The 11,317-nt window shown below is 38.0% G+C and overlaps 1 protein-coding gene across 1 annotated transcript; it reads left to right on the top strand.

Annotated features, from left to right (window-relative positions):
* The first annotated feature begins 9,747 nt into the window (after nt 1-9,747).
* On the top strand, nt 9,748-10,788 carry LOC107493727 (uncharacterized). Its single transcript, XM_016114784.1, has one exon. It carries the CDS (start codon nt 9,748-9,750, stop codon nt 10,786-10,788), a length of 1,041 nt encoding a protein of 346 aa, XP_015970270.1.
* The last annotated feature ends 529 nt before the right edge of the window (nt 10,789-11,317 follow it).

Here is an 11,317-nt window from a genome sequence, read left to right as displayed (position 1 = left end):
TTGAATCTATATGAATTATGTGATGAACTTGAGAAATGAGTCACAAAACTCAGTTTAGAGTTCATCCTTTCATAATTCCCTTTATTGATACACTTTGGGTTGGTATGTAAGATGTAACCACCCTTGGTTGAGATCCTGGGAGTTGTGTGGCATGAAGGATTAGTTATTAAGCTTCATGTCTTCTCATGAACAATTAGATCACGAGAGTGGCAATTAATTGTGTTGAGAGAAATTGAGTTACCAAGATATTGGAATTCAATTATTCACAATCTGCCATGGATCTATCCCCATGATTGAGAAGGAATTGATCATCATCAATCCATGAGAATTTACATCTCTGATCCCTAATGATCTCTTCCATCATCAATTCTCATTTTCTTTGTTCTTTAGTTCTTTTGAATGCCCACTACCCAAATCCCTTTTATATTCAAGCAATTTAACATTCTTGCTATTTAGATTCAGCCTTTAATTACTTGCAATTTTACTTCTCTGTTCTTTATAATTCTGCACTCTACTTTCCTGCACTCTATTATTAATGTCATTTAAGTTTCTTGCCATTTAAGTTTTAGTTATTTACTTCCGATTCAGTTAATTTGCTCTCCTTACTTTAGTTCTTTTAATTACTTGTCATTACATTTCTTGCAATTACATTCAAGAAGTGAATTCTCATGAAAACAAAACAATGTTTGCCTAACTAAACTACCACTTAACCAAAGTTGCTTAATCTACCAATCTCCATGGGATCGAACTCACTCTTGTGAGTTTTATTACTTGACGCGACCCGGTATACTTGCTGGTAGTTATACGTGAAATTAATTTTTACGTATCAAGTTTTTGGCACCGTTGCCGGGGATTGAAAAAGATTAACAATGATTAAGTGAATGGTAGTCTAAATTAATCATTTTTCTTTTCTTTGTTAGGCCCACTAACTGTTTGAGATTTTGTTTCACTAACTTTAACTTCACTCTAGCAATAAAGTGCTTCATTTATGTTGTTGGTTTGTGTGTGTTGTATGTCGGAAGAAAGGAGAGGGGTATCCACTTCTTTTGATCATGAACCTGAGAGAACCCTCCAGAGACTAAGAAGGAAAGTGATGACATGTCATCATATACCTATTTTTCTATGCTTTTTCATACAAGAAATTGATGATTTGTGCTTAAATATTGAATGCTTTTATACTTAATTGGTATATTTCCTTGATCTTTTAATTTTATAAATCTTGTAGGAAATAAGAAGAAAAAGAAGCAAAGAAGCACAAAAAAAGGAGAAAAAAAGAGCTTTGGGACACACTTTGAAGTTGGAGCACACTTTGGAGCCTTAGGCCACGCTTTTAAAAACGCTTTTAAAATCCTTCAAAGGGCTATAACTTGACCTACAGACGTCCAATTGATGTGCTTTCAATTGCGTTCGAAAGCTGACATTCAGAGCTTTCCAACGATATATAGCAATCCATATTTGGCGTACAATTGAGGCAAGAACGAAAGGCATCTTTAAGGGCCAAAAATAAGCGAAAATAAACCAATGTGCTTCCACCAAGGCTCGAAGCTGGAGCCTCACTCCAAAGCAAAGTAACGCTCATTATTCTGCTCTGCCCTCTTGGAGAGCAGGGCATTGTCGTGCTTCTCTTCATGAAAATTCAAGGAAAAATTGCAGCAACTTCCTCCACCAAGTTTCGAACACAAGATCTCTAGGAAGCCAAGCCTTAGGCGTGAATTAGGTGCCAAGAAGAAAAAGCCAAGCAATGCACTCCATGAAATTCGAACTTGGCACTCTCCAAAGGAAACATTGCCCTTGCGGAGGGCAGGGCAGCATTTTGGTGGTGCACAGCCAGTGCACCATTCTGGCGCACCAAGGGAAGGCTCGGCAGCACCAGCAGCACGCACAGGCATCACTCGGCAGCACCAGCAGCATAGATAGCTCTCTCTTTTAATTTTCCTTTCTGTTTAAATTTTGGATCAAGAATTGAAGGAATTCTGTTTCAATTCTCCATGTAAAATTCATTTGTGTTCTTCTGCATAATTGAGGAAATTGAGAAATTGGATCTGAAGTTTCTTTTATTGTTTTCATCTTTCTTCTCTTCTGCAAGTTGTCTTCTACTTTGATCAAGGAAGGAATTGAGATCTAGACTTGTTTTCTAGTCTCTTTGATTCCCTAAGATCTTTAATTTTATTTTGCAATTGAGTTGAGTTCTTGGCTGCTCTTCTGTTTTTTTTTACTGTTCCATTGGCTTTTAATTTACTTTCAAGCAATTTAATTCTTCTGCACTTGTTCTTCATTTTACATCTATGTTCATGATCCCAATTTACTTTCCTGCAAGTTAAGCTTTCTGCAAGAGTTTTGAGTTCTGATCTATTGCTCTCTTTAATTCCCAGCACCCAAGTCCTTTTACTTTTCATGCAATTTAATTATTCTGCAATTATTCTAAGTGCTGCTTATTGCTTTCCTTTAAATTTCCTGCACCCAATTCCCTTTACATTTCCTGCAATTTACATTTCTTGTCAGTTAAGTTTCTGCAATTTACATTACTTGTTCTTTAAGCTTCCTGCCTATTTACATTCTGTCATTTACAATTCTTGTCAATTTACTTTCTGTTGGCTACGATTTCACTCAACTTCACTTCAATGTTAGCTTGACTAAACTAATCACCCACTAAAGTTGCTTGATCCATCAATCCCTGTGGGATCGACCTCACTCTTGTGAGTTATTACTACTTGATGCGACCCGGTACACTTGCCGGTGAGTTATGTGTGTTGGAAATTCGTTTTTCCGTAAAAACACCATCAAGTTTTTGGCGCCGTTGCCGGGGATTGATTAGATCAACAATGATTAAGTGGGTGAGAAGTATAGATCAAGCATTTTTTTGTTTTTGTTCTCTGTTTTAAAGTGAAACCAAGGTGTTTGAGTTTTTGCCGCACTAAGAAATTCTCATCTCTGATATGAGTAATTTCAATTTTCCTTGGTGTTGTGTTTTCCAAAATTTAAATGGAGTTTAACTCATCTTATGATCAAACAAATTTTATGGGTTATTACCCACCATCACCAATCTCTAATGGTGGTTGGGAATATCACCAAGAGAATACACATTCTGAACACTCCAACTCATGGAAATTTGCTTCAGAAACACAAGATGAGCAAGAGAACCATATGTGATATTTCCTTCCACCACAAAATGATGCAAGTCATGATTCTAATGGTGGCTGGGAAGGGAATTCTAATGCTCCATATGATATTCATCCAAAGATATCATCACTTGACCATGCTTCAACAGAAAGCATCTATCAAAATTCACCACCCACACAAACTTCCATGAACCACTCAAGGTTCTCAAAGCTTGAGTCCATGCTCAAAAGATATGAGGAGGAGACAACGAAAGTTTGGAAAGAACAAGAAAACTCCCTCAAAAACATGGAAGTGCAGCTAGCTCAATTGGTGAGTGCAACGAAGAAGGAGGAAAAACAAGAGAAAGAGGCTACTGAGTCAAGTGGATTTTAGTGAAGAAAAAATAGGTGGTGGAAACATTTGAACCTGAACTTGCATATTCACAGAAGCCACTTGAGATGAAAAGAGCACATGACAACTCACAACTCTCACAAACTTCCCTGGACCAAAATACCTCAACACTTGAATCCATGATTGAAAGGTATGAAGAGGAGATGAAGAAAGCTTGGGAAGATCAACAAACCTCCTCTATGAAAGAGCTACTAAAGCAAATGTTGAGTGTAAAAGAGGAAGTGGAAGAACAAGCTAGTGAGGAGGACAATCAAGAACGTCCAAACTCAAGGGAAACAGAGAGGCACATGAAGGACAAGCTCATTGAACCACCAATTCAAAAGGCTCTGGATGAAGATCAAACTCCAAAAATCACACAGCAACCAATTCATGAATCCAAAGAAGTGAAGGCAACTAACAAGAGCAACAATCATGTCCCTAGTCCAGCAAGCAAGCTCAATCAAGCCAAATTCAAAAGGAAGCTTGCTGAGAAGAGGCCAAAACAAGGGACATTAGCTGAAACTTCTCCCCTTTTGGAGTCATTCCTCTTAACCAACTGGAAGAAGAGGAAGAAAGTGAGGAACAACATGTCAAGCTAATGACACTAAAAGAGCACTTGTTGGGAGGTAACCCAACCGTAGGTAACATTTCCTCTCTGCTTTGTTTTCTTTCTGTGATTTGTTTAAATTTAATAATTTAGCATATGGTTACATTCTAAGTTTGGTGTTGCCCTGCAACAAACTGTTTTCCATCTTCATGGATGATTGCATCAATTTTACATGGAAGTGCCATACTAAGAATCTAAGTTTGGTGTGCCACATGAAAGTGACACACCAAAATTCTAAGTTTGGTGTGCCACCTATTTTTCTATGCAAATTATTCAGCAACACCACTTGTCTGCATAACCATAATGTCTTTGCAGTGTTAATTTTCTTTTGGTTTGATATTTTGTTATTCTATTTACTTTAGTTAATTCTTTGTTTTTAATGCTTTCATTTTAGTTTGCTTATTTACTGTGTTTGTTAATACATTACCAAGAGAGCTTTATTAATGATAGATTCTTGGCTTGGTGATTGTACTTAATAAATAACAGTTTCATTTGCTTGGTTTTAATTCAAATAAGTGGACATAGGATTGCATTCTAAGTTTGGTGTTGCTATGCAACACAATTTGTTTCAAATCTTTACTAGATACTTGCATTGATTCCAAGTGAAAGTGTCACACTAAGTTTGGTGTGCCACTTATCTTTTATGCAATGTATTGTGCTCACCTTCTTAAGTTTGCAATCACAATGTCTCTATCTCTTGTGCCTTGATTCTTATCTTTAATTTTGCTTGCTTAGAACACATGTACTACTAACTTTTCATTGTGTAAGAAATTCATGATCCATCTTAGCCCCATAGCCATTGTTCTAATTGTTGCTTGAGGATGAGCAAGCATTCTGAGTTTGGCAAGGGAAGGAGAAGAATGGGAGAAAAAGGACAACAATAATGAAGATAAACTACAAGGTTGTAGAGTTCCTTTTCTTCTCATTTGTTTTCAGCACTTAAATTGCATGATTGTCTTCATCTTTTCTGTTTACATGTGTGTATGAATAAAGCATAGCTTGAATCTTGATTTGTAACATGTTGCTGTGGCATTATAACTACCAACTTGAATCCTGTGAGTTAAAAAGCAGTAAATCATCATGATCATAAACAAACAAGGCATTAAAGAAGAACTTAGCATGTGCATACAAGTATTGGAAAGCTAGTATGATTGATTGTTGCTCAATTGCATTGGATTTTATTTAATTGAAGTTTTTCATCTAGTACATTTTGCGAAATCTTTTGAAATCATGAAAACCTTGAAGAAGCAAATACAATTAAAGCAAGAAAAAAAAAGGGAAGGAATGAGAAAGCTGAAGGCTCTGAGTACCAATGGCAATTTATTTGCTAAGTGCTTGTGGTGTTTATGTATCAAGCCAAATGCTTGAAAACAAAACACTTAGAAGTCAAGGCTAGGCTCAAGTGCAAAAGCACTCCCTCAAAGCTCAAGGCTCTGAGCATCAATGATTAGAGAGTCAAGAGAAGAAAAGAAAAATGATGATTTGTGCTTAAATATTGAATGCTTTTATACTTAATTGGTATATTTCCTTGATATTTTAATTTTATAAATCTTGTAGGAAATAAGAAGAAAAACAAGCAAAGAAGCACAAAAAAAGGAGAAAAAAAGAGCTTTGGGACACACTTTGAAGTTGGAGCACACTTTGGAGCCTTAGGCCACGCTTTTAAAAGCGTGGCCCATGACCAAATTAAAGGAGAATAGGCAATCCGCACACACTGCCCTGCTCTTGCCAAGGGCAGGGCAGAATCGTGATGCAAAGTGAGGTTTGAAGCAAGAATTTTCGCTAAGGTAAAATCTGGGCGCTCACAACATGACCATGCCTCCTTCAAAGGGCTATAACTTGAGCTACAGACGTCCAATTGATGTGCTTCTAGTTGCGTTGGAAAGCTGACATTCAGAGCTTTCCAACGATATATAGCAATCCATATTTGGCATAAAATTGAGGCAGGAACGAAAGGCATCTTTATGGGCCAAAAATAAGCGAAAATAAACCAATGTGCTTCCACCAAGGCTCGAAGCTGGAGCCTCACTCCAAAGCAAAGTAACGCTCATTTTTCTGCTCTGCCCTCTTGGAGAGCAGGGCAATGTCGTGCTCTCTTCATGGAAAATCAAGGAAAAATTGCTCCTTAAGTGCTTTCACCAAGGTTCGAACACAAGACCTTCAAGGAAGTAAGGGCAAGGAGCTTGGGCGCGCACACAACTTGGCACGGCCAGCACCAAGCACGCACGGACAGCACTTGGCGCACCATGGCAACTCTGCCCTGCCCTCCACAAGGGCAGGGCAGCATCCTGATGCATCACACACACCAAGCTCGCACGCAATGAGCCGCACGCACCATTTCATGCTCTGCCCTCCACAAGGGCAGGGTAGCCTCCTGGGAGCAAACAGTCATGGGCCAAAATTCAACCAAAATCTCATTTAAATTCAATTCCTCTCCAAATTGAATCAAGGCCAAGCAAACCCATTTCTCCTCAAATCCAAAGCAAGCAAAGCCCACATCATCACTCAAAGGCACATGGATCAATTAAATTAGGATTTTCATTTTTGTAATTTGTTTTAATTTCATTTTCATTTTTTCACTTTGTAAAGCCTATATAAAGGCATCAAGGAGCTCGATTAAGGTAGGCTGGCTCCATTAGGGAGTGGTAGTAGTAGATAGCTCTCTCTTTTAATTTTCCTTTCTGTTTAAATTTTGGATCAAGAATTGAAGGAATTCTGTTTCAATTCTCCATTTGAAATTCATTTGTGTTCTTCTACATAATTGAGGAAATTGAGAAATTGGATATGAAGTTTCTTTTACTGCTTTCATCTTTCTTCTCTTTTGCAAGTTGTCTTCTACTTTGATCAAGGAAGGAATTGAGATCTAGACTTGTTTTCTAGTCTCTTTGATTCCCTGAGATCTTTAATTTTATTTTGCAATTGAGTTGAGTTCTTGGATGCTCTTCTGTTTTTTTTTACTGTTCCATTGGCTTTTAATTTACTTTCAAGCAATTTAATTCTTCTGCACTTGTTCTTTATTTTACATTTATGTTCATGATCCCAATTTACTTTCCTGCAAGTTAAGCTTTCTGCAAGAGTTTTGAGTTCTGATCTATTGCTCTCTTTAATTCCCAGCACCCAAGTCCTTTTACTTTTCATGCAATTTAATTATTCTGCAATTATTCTAAGTGCTGCTTATTGCTTTCCTTTAAATTTCCTGCACCCAATCCCCTTTACATTTGATGCAATTTACATTTCTTGTCATTTAAGATTTTGCCAATTCACTTTTCTTGCTCTTTAAGTTTCCTGCCACTTTACTTTCTGCAATTTAAGTTCACTGCTATTTACATTATGCTGCAACAAATCTCACTCACCAATGTTAGCTTGACTAAACTAAACACCCACTAAAGTTGCTTGATCCATCAATCCCTGTGGGATCGACCTCACTCTTGTGAGTTATTACTACTTGATGCGACCCGGTACACTTGCCGGTGAGTTATATGTGTTGGAAATTCGTTTTTCCGTAAAAACACCATCAGAAAGCAAGAGGAAAGGGGGTAATTGGTGAAGAAGACTCAGAAGGAGAGGACCAAGTCATGGAGGGTAATTTGCATAACCCACCTGAGGGAGTTGCCAACAATAATGACCCACCTCGAAGGAGTGTTCTAGCTTCCTACACATTCCTGAATCCAAGAAACTATGGGAGTAGCATACTCACTCCTAATGTTCATGCAAATAACTTTGAATTGAAGCCTCAGCTTATCACATTGGTGCAAAATAATTGTTCCTATGGAGGAGGACCCCTTGAAGATCCTAATCAACACTTGTCTATTTTTCTGAGGATATGTGATACGGTTAAGACCAATGGGGTACATCCAGATATCTACAAGTTGTTGCTTTCCCATTCTCCTTGAGAGATAAGGCAACCCAATGGCTAGAGACATTCCCCAAAGAAAGCGTCAACGCTTGGGATGATTTGGTGAACAAGTTCCTATCTAAGTTCTATCCACCCCAGAGGATCATTAGGTTGAAGACAGAAGTGCAATCATTTACTCAAATGGATGGAGAATCATTATATGAGACATGGGAAAGATACAAAGTTTTGATTAGAAAATGCCCATCTGAGATGTTTAGTGAATCGGATAGACTTCAGAATTTCTATAGGGTTTGACTCTAAAAGCTCAAGAGTCCTTGGATCACTCTGCAGGAGGTTTATTACAATTGATGAAGACAGCTAAGGAAGCCCAAAATCTCATAGATACTGTGGCTAACAACTAATACTTCTATGCTCATCAGAGATAACGCCAACCAGTTCAAAAGAAGGGTGTGTTGGAACTAGAAGGAGTGGACACTATCTTGGCATAAAACAAGCTGATGCACCAACAAATCCAGCAGCTGATGGAGTTCATGGCGAAAAGAATAGATGGCATCCAACTAGCCTCTGTAAGCACAACAAGTCAACCTTCAATTGAATGGATCCAAGGTGAAGTAGGAAATGTTGAGCAGCAACAAGAACAAGTTCAATACATGCATAATGCTTCAAATTCTTCTCAGAATGAATTCCATGGTGACACATTGGTGTGGTATTTTACAACCCACAAACTAATCGGCAAGTGCACCGGGTCGTACCAAGTAATACCTTACGTGAGTAAGGGTCAATCCCACGAGGATTTACGGATTAAGCAACAGTTATTGAGTGATAGGCTTAGTCAGGCAAACAGAAAATAGTGTTTGAATGTTCAAAGAGCATTAAAAAGTAATTAATAATTTCAGAAAGCAAGCAGTAAATGAGCTGTGAAATATATATGGGGAAATAGTTAAGGCTTCAGAGTTATCTTGTTTTCCGGATTAACTTTTCTTACTAACTATTTTAATTATGTAGGATTTAATTTATGGCAAACTATATGTGACTAGACCCTAATTCCTTAGATCTTTCTAATCTCCTCTAAAATTCATTAACTGCCAATTCCTTGGTCAATTAATTCCAATTAGAAGCTACATGATCAAATTCCAGTTTATATGCCACAAAAACTCTAATTACCCAAAAATAAAAGGATTATATGTCACGTATCCTATTAAATCCAGATAATTAAAATTTAGGAGAATATGTTTTCAAGCTGTTGTTCAAGTAAAGAGCTTTTCCAAGTTTTACAGGAACTCAAATAGAAAAAGGGTCATACTTCCGTTCCACCCAAATTCATAAAATAAAGAGCAAAAAACAATTCTAAATTATAAATCCATACATAAATTAAAATAGAAAAAGCAATAAAAAATATCAATCCATACAAATAGACAGAGCTCCTAACCTTAACAATGGAGGATTAGTTGCTCATGGAATATGGAATGTAAATTTGTATAGAATTCCCTAATGGAATCCCCCTAATGGAATGTAACCTGGGACTTCCTAATAGAAGAGAAGTCTCCCCTTTTATAACTTCTCCACACCATCATTCAACTCACAAAATGCCCACCCTAATGCTCCAAAAAACTTCCAGCAACAACAATCATACCTTATCATATCACCCATTGACCATCATGAAACCAGAATTTCAAGTCTTGAGGCAGCCTTACAAGCCTTCACCCAAAACACACAATCACTTGCTCAGATCACTCAATGCCTGGCCAAGGGGCAAGAGACCTTGATTAAAGGACAAGAGAGACATGAAGCCACCATGAGGAACCTTGAGAGACAATTGGGACAACTAGCCAAACAAGCTGAACGGCCAACCAATACTCTACCAAGTGATACAATCCCCAACCCAAGGGAAGAGTGTAAAGCTATGAAGCTGAGGAGTGGCAAGATAGTGGAAAAAGACACAAGGAGCATCAATGAGGAAGAAGCAAAGTCTGAAGAGGAGAGCACAATAGACAACAAAAAAGATGAAAAGGCATCAACCTCTAAAAAGGACAAGGAAATTTTGAATCCACAACTAGAGGACAAGAAAGAAGGAGTAAAGCCTTATATACCCAAACTGCCTTACCCACAGAGGCTACACAAAGAAGCAAGGGACCAACAATTCCCAAAATTTTTGGAAATCTTTAGGAAACTTAAAATTAACATTCCATTAGTCGAAGCTTTGGAGCAGATGCCATTATATGTAAAGTTTCTTAAAGAACTAATCACTAAGAAGAGAAGCTGGCAAGAGAAGAAAATAGTGCTTCTTACTCAAGAGTGTAGTGATATCATTCAAAAAGGGCTCCCACCAAAACTCAAAGATCCAGGAAGCTTCCTTATCCCATGCACAATTGGAAACATGGCTATTGACAAATCACTTTGTGACCTAGGAGCAAACATTAACCTAATGCCTCTAGCCATGATGAAGAAATTGATGATAGAAGAGGTTAAACCTACAAGGATGTTACTACAACTTGCTGACAGATCTCTCAAAATACCAAATGGGGTAGTGGAGAATCTCTTAGTGAAGGTTGGAAACTTCATATTCCTAGCCGATTTTGTGGTTTTGGACATGGATGAGGAAGGAAATAACTCAGTCATTCTTAGTAGACCCTTTCTAGCCACTGCTAGGGTGATTATTGATGTTGAGAAAGGGGAGATGGTTCTCAGGGTACATGAGGAACAAATAGTTATCAATGTTTTCAAGGCCATGCAATACCCTATAGAGAAAGAGAATTGCATGAGAATTGATGTGGTGGACACCTTGGTTGAAGAAGTTCTTGTGGTAAACCAACCAGAGGAGATCAAAGACATGTAAAAGGGAGAATATGAAGAAACACAAGCACTAGAAAAACCAGTTGAAGCCAAGCGTGAAGGTGCATCACAACAAGAGTTGAAACCTTTGCCTCCTCATCTTAAATACGCATTCCTTGGTGAAGAAGATAAATTCCCAGTAATCATCAACTCTACCTTGAGTGGAGAAGAAGAAGAGAAGCTTCTTGTTGTATTGAGAGCCCACAAAGATGCCTTGGGATGGACCATTGATGACTTGAAAGGCATAAGCCCTGCCATATGCATGCACAAAATACTCTTGGAGGAGAATTCTAAACCAGTGGTCCAACCTCAGAGGAGATTAAATCCTACAATGAAAGAAGTTGTTCAAAAGGAACTGATGAAATTATGTAAAGATGGGATTATTTACCCCATCTCTGACAACCCATGGGTTAGTCCGGTTCAAGTGGTACCCAAGAAAGGTGGCATGACTGTCATTGTCAACGAAAAGAATGAACTCATTCCAACAAGAACAGTGACAGGGTGGAGGATATGCATTGATTATAGGAGGCTGA

Source organism: Arachis duranensis, chromosome 6, assembly GCF_000817695.3.
Source record: "Arachis duranensis cultivar V14167 chromosome 6, aradu.V14167.gnm2.J7QH, whole genome shotgun sequence".
NCBI lineage: Eukaryota > Viridiplantae > Streptophyta > Magnoliopsida > Fabales > Fabaceae > Arachis > Arachis duranensis.
The sequence above is the reverse complement of the archived record's forward strand: the minus strand, read 5'-3'. Positions and strand labels throughout refer to the sequence as shown.